The following is a 17,655-nucleotide window of genomic DNA, read 5'->3' on the forward strand; positions in this document are numbered from 1 at the left end:
ATTTTTCTTTCTTTGTCATAAATAGATGTGGCTGGAAGTAGTAGAGTTCCAGCTTCCTTCTAGCTACAACTTACAGGTTGCTTAATGCACCTTCTTTTTTATGTACAGTAGCTGGGTTTCAGTGTTCCTATGTTTTCGTGATATTCAGCCCCCAAAAAGAAATGCTTTCAGGCTGGGCGCAGTAGCTGAAGCCTGTAATCCCAGCACTTGTGACGCCGAGGCAGGTGTATCATTTGAGGTCAGGAGTTCAAGACCAACTTGGCCAACATGGTGAAACCCTATCTCTACTAAAAATACAAAAATTAGCCGGCCGTGGTGGTGTGTGCCGGTAATCCCAGCTCCTTGGGAGGCTGAGGCAGGAGAATTGCTTGAACCTGGGAGGCAGAGGCTGCAGTGAGCTGAGATTGTGCCACTGCACTCCAGTCTGGGTGACAGAGAGGGACCCTGTCTCAAAACAAAAAACAAAAAGAAAAAAAGAAATGCTTTTATGGTAGTATAATCTTAATTCATTGGTGGGATAAGGATAAATTTTAATTTCTCTTGGTATTGCATCTAACTTTTATGCAATTTGTGCCTCTCTTATAGCAAGATGTGAGTGAATTCACACACAAGCTCCTGGATTGGCTAGAGGACGCATTCCAGCTAGCTGTTAATGTTAAGTGAGTGTTGAGGGTTTGTTTGTACATCCTTCCAACTCACAGTGGGGCAGTGAGAATTATATGCTGGAAAGTTACTCTCCTTAAGTAGAAATTGCTGGTTTTTAACCACACCTCCTGGGATAACCACTGAGGTAGTCCTCATCGTGTATCCCTGTCACCTTCAGCTTTCCCCTCTGAGGATATAGCAGTCATCTAATCCTGCAGTTTTTTTTTCCCCCCTAACTAAAGGACTATAAGTGTTAACTTTATTAAACTCAGCATGTACTATAAAATGTATTTGTAAAAAGGTCAAATCAACCTCTGTTGCGAACATGATGGTATAATATGGATACTTAAATTTAAGATCCCTTTTGAGGTCTACTTAGAATGTGTAGAGTATAGGCTATAGTCATTTCAGTCACTCAGAGAAGTGAAATTTAGGGCACAATATAGATATCCCTCTGAGAAATCTGTGTTTTAAATGGTTTCAATTCTAGGTAGAAGAATTGTAACTATAAAATGGTTTTGGAAACAGCAACTTAACATAGTTAGCAATTTGAGATGGACTTGTAAGAAGAAACTTTTTATTTCTATTGTATCAGAGAGAAAAAATGTTTTGTATTTGTAAATCTGTGCAACAGAGTTCATTCTTACGTTTATGCTACTTCTACACCTTGCATACATCTATCATTGGATATAGATGTATATACTGAAAGCATACAGATACCTGTATTTGTCTGCATTTGTGACTCCGCTATTAGGCTTTAAGCTCCTTAAGTCCAGGGATTGGCCCTTCTTGTCTTTGTGTCTTCAGAGTTTAGCACAATGCTTAAAAGAAGGTGTTCAAGAAGTGTTTGAACTGAACTAATTGTTACTTATTTAGATCATACCTGGCTCTCTGGGGGTTGATGAAAATGTACTATTTTTGCTTTTGAATGATGCTTGGATTTTATGTAGCACATATCTTAATCCAAACAATCCAGAATTGTCTCCTTTTCCTAAAAGCAGCAGTCCCAGGAACAAATCTGAAAATCCAATGGTGCAGCTGTTCTATGGTACTTTCCTGACTGAAGGGGTTCGTGAAGGTAAATTCTCTGCTCTGAATTTTAATTCTAGACCTGTGATCATATCTTTATTACTGTGTCCCTTTGAGGAGGCAGTACAGTGAAAAGGCTTGAGAGTCAGCAGTACCCAGGTCTGAATATTGTTTCTGCCTCTGTTTAACTGGATAATCTGTGGAAGCTTCTGGATCTTCAGTCTCTTCATCTGTAAAATGTGCACAATCTTTATCTCAGATTTATCATATTAATACTTGCACAGCCCAAATCTGACATGAATGTTAGGTAGTGATTTCACTCAGTTTTCTCTGTGTTGCTTATTCTAATATAATACCGAATCTCAAAAGGTTTTATTGAGTGAGACTGCCCAAAATGTTTTTCTAGACTAGAGGCTTTTCACTCTGGAGGCTTATCTATCTAAGCTGCATGCTAGACACATAATTTATTTTTAATTATGGAGAATTTAGAATACATTCAAATAGAGCAATTTTAAAACCTCCGTGAATACAGCCTTAGCCCACAGCCAGTCATTCCCCATCCCACCCCACTCTTACCAATCTGGTACTCTTTTTAAAACAACCCAGTACCAATATGACTCTGAAAAATAGCATTTTAAACTATCAAATATTTAGTCAGTGTTCAGATTTCCAATTTGTTTTCATAATTTTAAAAAAATAGAAAAATTTATTTTTAGAGTTTGTTTTAATCAGGACCCCAGTGTGTGATTCATTTATGACTGAATATTTGTAGGCGCCCCCTCCATCGTTTTTTCCTTGAAATGTATTTTCTGGAGAGACTGGGTTGTTTGTTCTGCAGCATTTCCACAATCGGAAATTTTGCTGTTTGCATGTCCTCTGATACATATTTAACATATTTTAACATATCCCCATGTTCCTCTCTACTCCTCCTCTTATAAATTGGTAGTTGGATCTAGAGATTTGACTAGAGTTAGATAAGGCTTTTTTTGGCAAGACTGTTCACAGGTGGTGAGAAAACCCTTGATGAGGAAGCACATAATGTCTGGTTGTCTTTCTTTTTGCAGTTTTTTTTTTTTTTTTTTTTTTTTAAAGATAAGTTCTTGCTCTGTTGCCCAGGTTGTAGCACAGTGGCATCATCATAGCTTACTGTAACCTTAGACTTCTGGGCTCAAGAAATCCTCCTACCTTATCCTCCTGAGTAGCCAGGACTTCAGGCATGTGCTACTGCACCTGGATAATTTTTATTTTTTGTAGAGACAGGGGTGCCACTGTGTTTTCCAGGCTGGTCTTAAACTCCTGGCCTCAAGTGATCCTCCCACCTTGGCCTCCCAAAGCGGTGGGATTACAGGCATAAGCCACCACGCCCCTGGCCTTTTTCCAATGTTACTGGTTGTCAGTGTTCAGTGTCTGGACTGACTGGCTCGTTAGAGGTTGCTATAAAGGCTTAAGTGCATTTCTAACAAGCTGTCAGGAAGTTGCTGAATTTAAAATGTTGTCTCTGTGGAGCCAGAAGATAGGCTTTAGATAGTCATAATGATGTCTTTTTAAAAAAGTCTCTCTCTTTGCCTAGGAAAACCCTTTTGTAACAATGAGACCTTTGGCCAGTATCCTCTTCAGGTAAACGGTTATCGCAACTTAGACGAGTGTTTGGAAGGGGCCATGGTGGAGGGTGATGTTGAGCTTCTTCCCTCTGATCACTCGGTGAAGTATGGACAAGAGGTACGTTGGAGATCTTTATTTGCTATGCCAGTGACAAAGCCAGTTAAGTAGGAGTGAGCTTTTGGGCAGACTAGTTTCCCATCACATATTAAGTAACTTTACACTTAGCAGAACTTGAATTTGTCATAAGTCTCTCATCAGTTGATGTGAGTCAGTGAGTATCAGTACTTTGATAAATGAAATTTTTACTAAAACTATGAATTTGAGTTACTCGTGTAAAGGTTGTATGCTGCTTCTGATGTTTTAAGTATGATCAAGTTTCTCTCTTTCTGTTGAAGCCTACCTGTACCTGAGTAGGGAGAACCCACTGCCTCCATATTTTCGGAGGGTAAAAGTACAGTGATTAACTCCTATGGTATGCCATTTAGAATATTTTCCCTGTTATAGTATTTACTGTGCTCAATTGTAAATTCTGCCTTTGCTTTTAACATTTTTAAAATTTAATTTTCATTTGTTTATTTATTTATATATATATATTTTTTTTCTGGGTTGGAAAGAAAGGGGGGAAGTTAAAGGGAGAGCATGGGTAGTTAACATCTCAGTATTCCAGTTGGGTTAAGAATTAGTGAATAGCATTTGTAACATAATTCTTAACACTATACAGTTGGGATTGTTCTCCATTGAGCATACGTTTTGAGACAAAACTGTGGCTTATATGAGTCCAACTCAGTAATTACTATAGGAGAAAGCGGAGCTTTCCTGAATTAAAATAGGGAGCCTAACATGAGCCATATGAAAATACATTCACTGTAGAGCAGTGTTGGAACTCAGAGAGCTACTGCCTCCCTGGCTTTTCAAGGAAATAACTGATTCCTAATGGAGGAATTATGTCATCTGTACCATCTGTGCAAACCTGGTGCATCCTCTTACAAAAGAGGGAATGTTCACCAGCTATACTTAGGCCTGTGAAGACCTGTATTCCAGGATGGGAATTCTATAAAAATTAAACAAAAACAACAAAATCATCATGCTCATTTAGATTTCACCCTGAGGTGGTCTCACAGGCTGTCTGAATTTACCTGATTATGCTGACAGGGTCTCTGAAGGGAATGCTGCTTGCACTTGTGGTAAAGGAAACATTTTAAAGCTGTTGACAGGAACCTCAGACATACAGGTGAATTGAATAGAAAAGCCAAATCTGATTTAGCGTTTTCTCACCTGTGATCCCTGACTGTTAAGTCTTTTTTATGTCAGTGCCTTCCTTCCTTGAAACTCAAGTAACATCGTAGGTTGATTTGACTGACTTCTTTATGAGACCTCTGTAAATTTTTGAAATTCAGAGATTTTTCTTAGAAATTGAGAAATTGTAAAACCATGAGGCTATTTCAAATTTCCTTTGTACACATAAAGGAGATTCAAATTATGGTTAATAGACTAAAACAGCATGTAATACATGTACACATATGAGTCTTTTTAGCTGGCCCATGGAGTTGTCTCTTTAGCTACATGCTGCTTCGATCATAATTTCATATTCTTTAGTTAGGCTAACTGTTTTCTTAAGTTTTTAAATTTCTTTTGAAACTGATGATGTAATGAATGAGTTGTGTAGATGCTTAGTGCAGTTCACATATCCAAGGGTGGTTTATTATGAGGATGATGGTTGAGTAAAATTCTGTTGACTGGCTAGTAAATTTGGAGTCTTGAGGAATGTTGAGCCATATTCTGTAAGAGAATGAGATTCTAAGTGTTCATTCCCTTTAGTGTTTGGGATAAAAAAAAAGTTCTAGTATGAGTTTGCCTTGAGTATAAGTTCTATACCAAAGGAAGAAAGTTTGATTAGGGATATTTTAAATCTGGCTATTGTTATTTACTAAAATTAATTTTTCTTTCTCTCACATTTCTACTCTTGACACTAGCGTTGGTTTACAAAGCTACCTCCAGTGTTGACCTTTGAACTCTCAAGATTTGAGTTTAATCAGTCCCTTGGGCAGCCAGAGAAAATTCACAATAAGCTGGAATTTCCTCAGATTATTTATATGGACAGGTGAGTTCTTGGCTGATTTTTTTTTTTCCTGACGTATTGCAGCAGTAGAGATGAGCATGTACTTAGTATGCATAGGAATCACCTGGGAGTCATGATAATATGCAAATTTGGATTCTGTGGGTCTAGGTTGAGGGTCTTTGCCTTTTTCTAAGACCTCCCAGGGTTGTGCTCATGTTGCTTCTGATCTCCAGACTATGATTTGAGTAGCAAGACTTTAGGTGAAAGCCCTCCTTCTTTTGGGGGTAGGAACTACCTGAATTCCAGGGGTTGGGGGGCTCCTAGCAGACTTACATTATAGAATGTTAATTTTTTTTTTGAGACAGAGTTTTGCTCTTGTTGCCCAGCCTGGAGTGCAACGGTGTGATCTTGGCTCAACATAACCTCCGCCTCCCAGGTTCAAGTGATTCTCTTGCCTCAGCCTCCCGAGTAGCTGGGATTACAGGCATGTGCCACCACGCCCAGCTAATTTTGTATTTTTAGTGCAGACAGGGTTTCTCCATGTTGGTCAGGCTGGTTGCGAACTCCCGACCTCAGGTGATCCGCCCACCTCAGCCTCCCAAAGTGCTGGTATTACAGGTGTGAGCCACCGTGCCCAGCCTAGAATTTTAATTTTATAAAAGTCTGGTTGAGACCACTTGGTGGCTCACATCTGTAATCCTAGCACTTTGGGAGGACAAGGTGAGCAGATAACTTGAGCTCAGGAGTTTTAAGACTAGCCTGGGCAACATGACAAAAATCCTGTCTCTTAAAAATAAAATAAAATTAACTGGGTGTAGTGGTGTGCACCTGTAGTCCCAGGTCCTTGGTGGGACTAAGGCAGGAGAGTTGCTTGAACCTAAGCCTGGGAAGTAGAGGCTGCAGTGAGCCGTGTTTGTGTCACTGCACTCCAGCCTGGGTGACAGAGTGAGACCCTGTCTCAAAAAAAAAAAAAAAAAAGAGAGGTGTGGTGGCTTGAGTTTTTCTTTTCTTTTCTTTTCTTTTCTTTTCTTTTCTTTTCTTTCTTTTTTTGAGACAGAGTCTTGCTGTGTCACCAGGGTGGAGTGCAGTGGCAACATCTCGGCTCACTGCAACCTCTGCCTCCTGGGTTCAAGTGTTTCTCCTGCCTCAGCTTCCAGAATAGCTGGGATTACAGGCACACGCCACCACACCTGGCTAATTTTTGTATTTTTAGTAGAGACGGAGTTTCACCATGTTGGCCAGGATGGTCTGGATCTGCTCACCTCGTGATCTGCCTACCTCCGCCTCCCAAAGTGCTGGGGTTATAGGCATGAGCCACCGTACCTGGCCTCTTTTATTTATTTTTTATGTAGTCATTCTTATCCCATGGTTTATTTTTAGGCATATAACCAGTGAGTTCTAACAAATATACAGTCAAATAACCACCGTCACAGTCAATATGTAGGACATTTCTAGCACCCAAAAGGTTTTCCTTGCCCCATTGTGATCAATGCCCTTCTCTCCATCCCTAGGTCCTGGCAACCACTTACTGTTTTCGGACCCTATAATGTTACCATTTCTAGAATGTGGCATTAGTAACGTTAATATTTAGTAGGTACTCTGTTCTGGTTGTGTCCTTTCTCTAGGATAATGTTTTTGCGATTCACCCATGTTGTTTATATATAAGTAACTTGCTCCTTTTTATTGCTGAGTATTATTCTGTTGTAATATGTACTGCCGTGCTGTTTTTTTTTCATTCACCATTTGGTGATGTATCTAGTTTTAGGCTATTATGAATGAAGCTGCCATGTATAATCTTTGGCATAGATTTTAGTTCTCTTGGGTAAAATATGTACGAGTAGGATTGCTTGGTTCTATGAAAAGTGTATATTTAACATTATAAGAAATTTCCAAACTATTTTCTAAAGTGACTATACAGTTTTCCTTTAGCAATGTGTGAGGGCTTCATTTGCTCTACATCCTTGCCAGTGCTTAGAATTATAAGTGTTTCTAATTTTAGCCGTCTAGTGGGTGTGTAGGACTATCTTATTTTTCCTTTGATTTATATTTCCTTTTCCCCCATTGAATTATCTTGGCACTTTGTCAAAAATTAATTGAACATATACGTGGGGCTCTGTATCTGGAGTCTGTTCTGTCTAATGCCAGTGGTCTAATGCCAGTGCCATATTGTTTTGATTACTATGACTTTATTGTAAATCTTGACATTAGATAGTGTGAATCCTCCAACTTTGTTCTTCTTTTTCAAAATTGTTTTAGGTATTCTGGTCCTTTATGTTTCTATGTAAATTTTTATCAGCTTGTCAATTTCTACCCAGTGGCTATTGGGATTTTGTTTGGTGGTGTTTTGAACTTATGGATCAATTTGGGGAGAATTGACATCCTTTTTTTTTTTTTGGAGACAGTTTCGCTCTTGCTGCCCAGGCTGGAGTGCAGTGGTGTGATATTGGCTCACTGCAACCTCTGCCTCCCGGGTTCAAGTGATTCTCCTGCCTCAGCCTCCCAAGTAGCTGGGATTACAGGCATGGTACCACTACGCCCAGCTAATTTTGTATTTTTAGTAGGGATGGTGTTTCTCCCACATTGGTCAGGCTGGTCTCGAACTCCCGACTTCAGGTGATCCACCCGCCTCAGCCTCCCAAAGTGCTGGGATTACAGGTGTAAGCCACTGCACCTGGTCCGACTTCTTAATAATAATATCAAGTCCTTCAGCCGGACATGGTGGCTCACGCCTGTAATCCCAGCACTTTGGGAGGCTGAGGTGGGTAGATCACCTGAGGTAGGGAGTTCGAGACCAGCCTGACCAGCATGGTGAAACCCCCATCTCTACTAAAAAAAAATACAAAAACTAGCCAGGCGTGGTGGTGGGCACCTGTTAATTCCAGCTACTTGGAAGGCTGAGGCAGGAGGATTGCTTGAACCCGGGAGGTGGAGGTTACAGTGAGCCAAGATCGCGCCATTGCACTCCAGCCTGGGCGACAAGAGTGAGACTCCATCTCAAAAATAATAATAATATTGAGTCCTTCAACCCATGAACAGTGTTTAGCTCCATTTATTAAATAAATTAAGAGATTTATTTAAGTCCTTATTAATACCTCTCAACAATGTTTTGTAATTTTTAGTGTACAGGTCTTGCACATGTTTGATTAAATTTATCTCTAATTCCTGCTTTTAATTTAATTTTTCATTTGTTCTTTACAAGTGTATAGAATAGCAGTTGATTTTTTTTTCTTTTTTTTTAAATTGACTTTGTGTCCTTTGACTTTACTAACTTTACTAACCTCACTTATTAGTTCTGATGTATTTTTTTAGGTTCCTTAAGATTTTCTGCATAGATACTTACATCATGTGGAACTAAAAGGCAGCTTTACTTCATTCTTTACTATCTGCATGCCTTTTGTTTGTTTTTCTTACTTTATTGCATTGGTTATATCTTCAGTTGAATATGTAACAGAAGTAGCAAGAGTGGGTATCCTTGTTCCTGATCTTAGGGGGAATGTATCAGTCTTACCTTTGGGTATAATGTCAGCCATATGTTTTTCATAGGTGCCCTACATCTGATTGAAGAAGTTTCCTTGAATCTTTAGTTTATTGAGACTTTATGTCATTAATGTTTTAAAATATAAATTGTGTTTGTGGGATTATTTACTTAGGTACATGTACAGGAGCAAGGAGCTTATTCGAAATAAGAGAGAGTGTATTCGAAAGTTGAAGGAGGAAATAAAAATTCTGCAGCAAAAATTGGAAAGGTGAGTTTTGGACACCTTCATGCTTAGAAATGTAAAAGACAGTAGAATATTAAAAACAGATACTTTGTTTTTCTTTAAAAATTAACTCAACATTTAAATATTAACTAGAGTATTTTATAAAATAGCTAAGAAAATTTTGTGTCTAAGTGTGAAGCAGTCTTCAAGATCAGCTAGTATTATTCATAGGGGTAAATAGCAGTCCCAGAGTACTTAAGTGACCCAGAGCCACACAGTTACTGCAGTGTACCGAGGAGAACCTGAGTTCTGATTTTATAGCCTTTTTTCCTACTCCCCTTGCCATCTTCTTCACAAACATGAGAGAGGCAAGTGTCACAATGGTCCTGTCCACTTTTGGAAAAGCAGTTTCTGAAGCGTCTAAGAAAGATAAAAAACAGTGCTTTTCTACCTAGAGCAGTGCTGATTAAAAGGGCCAATATTTCTGATGCATACAGAGTTCTTTCTCTTTCTGAGGAATTTTCACGTTTTTGATTGTTGGTTTTACACTATTTCTGTGGAATGATTTTCTGTAATTTCCTTAGGAGTCAATTTAATTTCTTTCTAGTCTAGATAGATCCCGTTGATTTTGCACTTAAGAAAGAGATCACATACACAGTCAATAGCTTCTCCTCCCTTTATCCACTTAACAGTTTTCTTTCTAGGACCACCCCACCTCCACCTACTCCCTTATTAGGCCATTAATTTCCCTGAAGGGCAACACTTTCCATACCAGGCCTAAGATGGACCCTGCACTGTACCCCCACCGCTACCACTGCAGCTTCCACTCTTAACTCCAGAAGAGCTTATACAAGATATATTGTGACTAGTCATTTGTCTTAATAGAGACTTAAGCTGAAAACCGGTTCCTCAAATACTGTACTGGAAGTGATTTTCAGGACTCTTAAGTCTGGCTGTATTTTACTAAACCTTTAAGTTTTAGTGATACTTTGTAAGGCTGGAAATTTTAAATTATTTTTATAGAATCAACCATATCAACTGGATATGGTATCATGTGCCTGTAATCCCAGCTATATGGGAGACTGAGGCAAGAGGATTGCCTGTGCTCAGGAGTTTGAGACCAGCCTGTGCAACTTAGCGAGACTCCTTCTCTCTCTCTCTCTCTCCCTCTCTCTTTTTTTTTTTTTTTGAGATGGAGTCTTGATTTGTCTCCAAGGTTGGAGTGCAGTGGCACGATCTCAGCTCGCTGCAGCCTCCGCCTCCTGGATTCAAGTGATTCTCCTGCCTCAGCCTCCTGAGTAGCTGGGATTATAGGCATGTGCCACCATACCTAGCTAATTTTGTATTTTTAGTAGAGACAAGGTTTCACCATGTTGGCCAGGCTGGTCTTGAACTCCTGACCTCGTGATCCACCTGCCTCGGCCTCCCAAAGTGCTGGGATTACAGGTGTGAGCCACCGCGCCTGGTCCCCATCTCTTCACAACAACATAAGAGACCCCATCTCTTCACAACAACATAAAAGGAACAGTGTTTTATAGTTCAAAAGTACCAATTTACCAGGAGACAACAGGGTATTCTGGATTTCAAAATAAGAGTATGGGAGCATTTTCCTTAGCATGATAATACTTTTGTTTTAAAATAAAATGAGACCTTCGAGTTGTACCTTCATGAGGCCAGAGGGGCCAGGGAACATATTCCCCCACTCCCCCACCCTACCCTCACACCCTTCACCACCCACCGTCCCCATGTCTACCCGACTCCTCAGTCTGGATTTGGTGGAACCTGCTCCCAAAAAGGCATTAGAAGGAACTGCGAAGCACCAGATTTTGTTAAGAAGTGGCAACTTTTGGAACAGAGAGTCTTTCTGAATAAAAAGAATCAGCCCGCTAGCAAGGCACGCAAGTTACACTCAGAACCTCCAAAGAAAGAGGAAACTCCTAGGGTGGATGGCACTTGGAAGACCCTCCCTTCCCAAAAAAGAAGGCAGCTGCCTCCAGCAGTGGGTCAGAAGAGTCCCTGGACAGGAAAGCTGCAGTGTCTTGGCTGTCCCCTGCCGCTTCAAAGAATGCTGATTCTGTTGCAGCTAAGTAGATTTGCTGGAGGTGCCCTTCTAAAGATTAATAGCCACCCAACCCGCTCCCAGAAGAAAGGCCCACAGAACAAATCCTCTCAGGTCAGCGCCCCACAGAACTCTACCCACACTCACTCAGAATAAATGCTTTGGAGCATCCCAGAAGTTGCCAAGGAAGAATAGCAGCAGTTGGCTGTGAGGTACTGGACACAGGACCCAAGGGGCATGTTACTTTCTTGGTTCCATGTAGCACTGTCAGCTACAGTGGAAATGTGCTTCATGATGAGTACATCCTCCCCGGCCATACTGTGAACTGCCAGACCAGGTGGAGTGGTGTCCAGAAGCAGCACATGGTGAATGCCATGCTCTTTCAAGATTGCTCGTGGCATATCTTGAAGATTCAGGGAAGATGGTGGTGGACATGCCATCCATGATGACTTCAAAGCCCTTCAGTACTTTCATCTGAAGTGCCTCACCACTGACAATTCCCATATTCCCCTTCTCCTCCCCAACTGGAAGGCTGATTGCACGGTGAACATCACCGTGTCTTTGAAGCGTCTCATCAAGAATCTGCTGAATTGGGACATCTGGGTTAGGAAAATAGGCATTCCTCTATGGAAGACACCCAGGCCACCATGGATCTATACAAATTGGTTGAACTCAAGTGGGAAGAACAACTTGCCCAGAATTCCCCGAAAGACTGGTGGCAGTGGGGATGTTGGTGACATGGGGAGTCAGAAGCAGTACCAGGAGAAACAGGGAAGTAGACCAATGGACATCTCAACTAGCTCCACATCTTTGCAAGCTAAAAATGTTGGCAAGAGAAAAGTTGTACTTTAGATTTAATATCCATTGAAATTCCATCTCTGGTGTTGTGTCCTGTGTCTGGCTAAGTGTCCCATGGAAGGAGGAAACCTCCATGTCAGAACCAGCCCTGTGCCTTTTACCTCTTACATGGTGCTATCCCCAGGTTCTAGGGTGCTCTGTGCCAGTGAAGCATTTTGACTTTCAAGGGACATGGCATACTGGAAAATGTAGTTTCCCAAAGTACCTGATCACTAGAGTGGCTGTATGGCTCATTTTGTGCTTCTTCTTCTTGAATAATTAACAGCACCTTCTTTCACTCTCAGAAGTATCCTGGTTTGATAATAAATTATGTGGTCCCATTCCTAACACAGCCTCTGCTTTTGGATCACAGTCTGCATCTAGCTTGTTTCAGGACATTGCTCGTTTTTCCTACTTGACTGCCAGAGGTGCCATCGCAGGTGAGGTTTAGTTCTCCTTAGGGTTCTAAGGCAGTGGAGGTAAGACAGTAGCTTGGAAATCAGCTTTTCTGATTTAGGAAAGCAGTCTCTTTCCTAAGGTAATAGAGGATTTATTTCATGTAGGTCCCAGTTGGTAGGTTAAAAAGGAATTTGTAAGGCCCGGTGTGGTGGCTCACACCTGTGATCCCAGCACTTTGGTAGGCCAAGGTGGGCGGATCATGAGGGCAGGAGACGAGACCATCCTGGCTAACACGGTGAAACCCCGTCTCTACTAAAAATACAAAAAATTAGTCGGGTGTGGTGGTGGGCGCCTGTAGTCCCAGCTACACAGGAGGCTGAGGCAGGAGAATGGCGTTAACCCGGCAGGCGGAGCTTGTAGTGAGCTGAGATTGCGCCACTGCACTCCAGCCTGGGCGACAGAGCAGGACTCTGTCTCAAAAAATAAAAAAAAAATAAAAACATAGAATTTGTAAAGGGTTTCTAACTCATTTACGCTGGAGGCTGCAATTTTTTGTGTGTGAAAAATAAGACCTTGGCGATGACCTTGAGCAGTAGGATATAAATAACTCCCACAAGCTTAGCATTCCAGTAATGGAACACTAGGCATAAATGGGTTAATGGTTTTTAGTCTGGCCAAGCGCGGTGGATCACTTGAGATCAGGAGTTCCAGACTGGCCTGACCAACATGGTGAAACCCCATCTCTGCTAAAAATACAAAATTAGCCAAGCGTGGTGGCACATGCCTGTAATCCTAGCTACTCGGGAGGCGGAGGCAGGAGAATCACTTGAACCCGGGAGGCAGAGGTTGCAGTGAGCCGAGATCATGCCATTGCACGCCAGCCTGGGCAACAAGAGCAAAACTCTGTCTCCCAAAAAAAAAAAAAAAAAAAAAAAGTTTTTAGTCTTTATCTTGGTAAACCAAGCCCCTAAAAACTCTGATTATTCCCTTAATACATTTTTATAATGGAAAAAACAAAATGATTGTAAATTTCAGATTTTTTTTTTTTTAAGGTTACACATCCTGGGAAAATATAAAAGAAACTGTTAATGGATACCATCAGGTAGTAGAACTGAGATGGAGGTAGATGACTTTTATGGTCTGTTTTATACTTTTTTGTATTTGAATTTTCATACCAGGTACATGCATTACTTTTACAGTTTAAGAATAAAAATGTTGGCCGGGCACAGTGGCTTACGCCTATAATCCCAGCACTTTGGGAGGCTGGGGTGGGTCGATCACTTGAGGTCAGGAGTTCGAGACCAGCCTGGCCGACATAGCAAAACCCCGTCTCTACTAAAAATACAAAAATTAGCTGGGCATGGCACCACATGCCTGTAGTCCCAGCTACTTGGGAGGCTGAGGCAGGACAATCGCTTGAACCCAGGAGGCAGAGGTTGCGGTGAGCCAAGATTTTGCCATTACACTCCAGCCTGGGTGACAAAATGAGACTGTGTTTCAAAAATAAAAATAAAAATGCTCACTATTTCTTCTTCTTTAAGATAACCTTGATATATTTTTGAAAATTTAATTCTTGTATGTAGTATAGACATCTTTTTTTTTAAAACCACTTTGCTCTTATTCTACTAAACTGATAGAGGTATACATCGTATGAAGTAGTTGGTCCTGAAAGTTGTGTAAAGGAATTCAGTAGATGAACATGAATATGATTGTCTTGTCTTTTTCTTTTTTTTTGCTGGTTTTTTTTTTTTTTTTGAGACAGAGTCTCACTCTGTCACTCAGGCTGGAGCACAGTGGCATGATCTTGGCTCACTGCAGTCTCAACCTCCCAGGCTCAAGCAATCCTCCTGCCTCAGCCTCCCAAGGAGCTGGGACTACAGGAGTATGCCATCATGCCTAGCTCATTTTTTTCATTTTTTGTGGAGACAGGGTTTTGTCATGTTGCCCAGGCTGGTCTTGAACTCCTTGGCCTCAAGCCATCCACCCGCCTTGGCCCTCCCAAGTACTGGGATTACAGGCATGCGTCACCATGCCCAGCTGAAAATTACGATGTCATGAAATTGAAGATAAGTTTCTTAAAGAAAAAATTTTCCTGGGATTTAATGTAAGTATTCTATTAAAATGCAGCAAACCTGGGAAGAATTAAAGTTGTAAAATGATGACTTAAAAGTTGCCAGGTGCAGTGACTCATGCCTGTAATCCCAGCACTTTGGGAGGCTGAGGTGGGCGGATCATGAGGTCAGGAGATCGAGACTATCCTGGCTCACACAGTGAAACCCCCGTCTCTACTAAAAATACAAAAAAATTAGCTGGGTGTGGTGGGAGGCGCCTGTAGTCCCAGCTCCTCAGGAGGCTGAGGCAGGAGAATGGCATGAACCCAGGAGGCAGAGTTTGCAGTGAGCGGAGATAGCACCACCGCATTCCAGCCTGAGCGACAGAAGGGGACTCTGTCTCAAAAAAAAAGTCATGAAATTTGAAAGATCAGAGTTTACATAAGCTGATAATGGGAGAAGTGAAGGCGAGGAGATAGATCTGAAGGGATAAAACAGTTCTTAAGGTTCTTCTACTTTTACACATTTGAGATCCTTTTATTTTTAATTTTTTTAAATTAAAAAAAAAAAAACAAAAAAAAAAAACAGAGACAGGGTCTCACTGTGTTGCCCAGGCCAGCCTCCTGACCTCAAGTGATCCTCCTGCTTCAGCCTCTGAACGTGTTGGGATTACAGGCATGAGATGCTGTGCCCAGCCAAGATCCTTTTAAATGAAAGCCGTGACTCTGCGTAGTTAGCAGATTTGAATTTTCTTTCTTCTTTAAATTAGTGAAGATGAAGTGCCTTTGCTGTCTACCCTCTAACATGTAGTTGACTTTGAGTTGCATTGTGCTTTATTTTCCACTTTCATTTTATAATTTTTTAAAATATAGAAATAGATGGTGTTCTTTCTCTAAATTTTGTACCTGTTTCTTTATTTCACTTTATTTAGAGAAGAAAAATGTGACGTGACCCTCTTCCCTTGTAAAATGGAATCCCAGAAATGTGGGGTTACCTGTATCAACAGGTCAGGTTGATTATCATACCATTTAGACTCTCTACTTTAGTGAACTCTGAAGTTCATTAAACTAAATCTCTTTACTGAGTTTAACATAATGTTCTGGTAATGGTAGAGTATTTGGTATTTATTATTTACTCACTCTAAAGAAATCTTCAGTAATTTATGCCTGGCCCATGCCATTGAATCAGTATATGACTAATAGGGTACTTTGGACCCTGCAGAGGAAAGATTTGTCACTTTCTTAAACTCTGGCCTTTATCAACACCTACTTCCTATTTTTGGCTTGCTTTCTTTCATTTCTTGATTGTAAAGTAGTTAATCTAAAGGGCAGCAAAGAAAAAAACCTTGGATACTAGTTCACTAAAATTATCTTCAGATTTGGGTACTAGTAATACATTTCTTTTCCTTTAAGAAACAATTTATTTTTATGACTAAAGCTGGCCAGGCATGGTGGCTGACACCTGTAATACCAGCACTTTGGGATGCCAAGGCAGGTGGATTACTTGAGGTCAGGAGTTTGAAACCAGCCTGGCCAATATGGTGAGACCCTCTCTCTACTAAAAATACAAAAATTAGGTGGATGAGGTGACAGGCGCCTGTAATTCCAGCTACTTAGGAGGCTGAGGCAGAAGAATTGCTTGAACCTGGGAGGCAGAGGTTGCAGTGAGCTGAGATTGTACCACTGTACTCCTACGTGGGCCACAGAGCGAGACTCCATCTCAAAAATAAATTAAAAAGCCCAGCACTGTGGCTCACGCCTGTAATCCTGGCACTTTGGGAGGCCAAGGCAGACGGATCACGAGGTCAGGAGATCAAGACCATCCTAGCTAACACAGTGAACCCCTGTCTCTACTAAAAATACAAAAACAGTAGCTGGGCGTGATGGCGGGCCGCCTGTAGTCCCAGCTACTCAGGAGGCTGAGGCAGGAGAATGGCATGAACCCGGGAGGCGGAGCTTGCAGTGAGCCGAGATTGTGCCACTGCCCTCCAGCCTGGGCAACAGAGGGAGACTCTGTCTTAAAATGAAAACAAAAAATAAATAAATGATCAAAGCCTGAATGTAATATGACTTCATGAGAAAGTGTAACTGGCATGACTTTGAATGGGAGCCCATTTGAAATGTTTCCTGCCAGATACACAACTTCAGATTGTTGGCAATTTTTACTTTTGTAGTTAAAAGTACCCTATAGATTGAGGACCCTGTTAAATATTGTATAACCTCTAGGAATAAGCTTTTCCATTGACTCCATGTGCTAAACAGATCTTTTGTCAGCGACTCTTAAAATACAAAACAGACTCGGGCAATAGAGTACCAATGTCTTTGCCTCTTAGGTATGTGAAATATGGCTCAGGCCCAACTCGGTTCCCGCTCCCGGACATGCTGAAATATGTTATTGAATTTGCTAGTACAAAACCTGCCTCAGAAAGCTGTCCACCTGAAAGTGACACACACATGACATTACCACTTTCTTCAGTGCACTGCCCGGTTTCTGACCAGACATCCAAGGAAAGGTAATGAAAACAATTTTTTTTAATGGTATGTATTGTTTTTTCTGGTATAATTTAAACTATGCACCATCTTTATACCTGATTCACACTTACCTATAAGAGCTCAGGAGCTGTGACCTCTTTGTCTTAAAGGAAAGGGTTTTGCTGACTATCACTTGGGTGGGAGTGGGCCCACCAGTGCATTTGTCTTATCCATAGGATGGTTGGGTTATTTCAGAGGCTTCTCGAACTGTTCAGGATAGTGTTCAGGCTCCACCCAGTGATGCTTTGTTTTAAACTACAAGCTAGTTGCCGTTAAAGGCCTTTCTCAAAGGAAACTTCAAGCCCTGCTCTTCCAAAACATCTCATGCTCCCACACTTGAAATATGCATGACTAAGAAACATCAAGGAAACGGAGGCTTATTCCTGAATAGAAAATTAATACTTGAAAAAGAACTGGATGGAAATACGAGGACAGCCTAGAGGGGCTTCTCTAGTAAAGACAGAGGGAGGCAAAGTCACAGGAGCCCTCTGATATTATTCCATGCAGCCATGCGCAACAATCTTTATTGCCTCGAGGAGCTATGAAACGTAGCTGGGACATTTGATATGTGTTACCTGACTAATAAAAACACTAATACTCAATAAAAAGTTAGACTTTTTTGTCAAAAAATCTTAACTATTCTCCCCAACAATCCTCCCCTCCCCCACGTATTAATATTTATTCATCCATGTATACATAGAAATGCTTATTTGGATAGAACATACCAAATGTCAAGAATGAT

The 17,655-nt window shown here is 41.0% G+C and overlaps 1 protein-coding gene and 1 pseudogene across 17 annotated transcripts in view; both read left to right on the top strand.

Annotated features, from left to right (window-relative positions):
• USP28 (ubiquitin specific peptidase 28) overlaps positions 1-17,655 on the top strand; it is an 81,111-nt gene that overhangs the window by 44,221 nt on the left and 19,235 nt on the right. For 7 of the 17 annotated variants that reach the window (XR_748986.2, XM_010372380.2, XM_010372370.2 and 4 more), the window contains 6 exons: positions 586-659; positions 1,644-1,723; positions 3,245-3,393; positions 5,250-5,377; positions 8,986-9,081; positions 16,715-16,894. Coding sequence is in view for 16 of the 17 variants with exons in the window: in XM_010372380.2 (XP_010370682.2) it covers positions 586-659; positions 1,644-1,723; positions 3,245-3,393; positions 5,250-5,377; positions 8,986-9,081; positions 16,715-16,894 (707 nt within the window). In the remaining variant the exon portion in view is untranslated. The remainder of the gene's footprint in view (positions 1-585; positions 660-1,643; positions 1,724-3,244; positions 3,394-5,249; positions 5,378-8,985; positions 9,082-16,714; positions 16,895-17,655) is intronic. The other 10 variants (XM_010372382.2, XM_030918115.1, XM_030918107.1 and 7 more) reach the window with 5 other exon arrangements.
• On the top strand, positions 10,432-12,040 carry LOC115893580 (annotated as a pseudogene).

Source organism: Rhinopithecus roxellana, chromosome 15 (genome assembly GCF_007565055.1).
Source record: "Rhinopithecus roxellana isolate Shanxi Qingling chromosome 15, ASM756505v1, whole genome shotgun sequence".
In the NCBI taxonomy this organism is placed as follows: Eukaryota; Metazoa; Chordata; class Mammalia; order Primates; family Cercopithecidae; genus Rhinopithecus; species Rhinopithecus roxellana.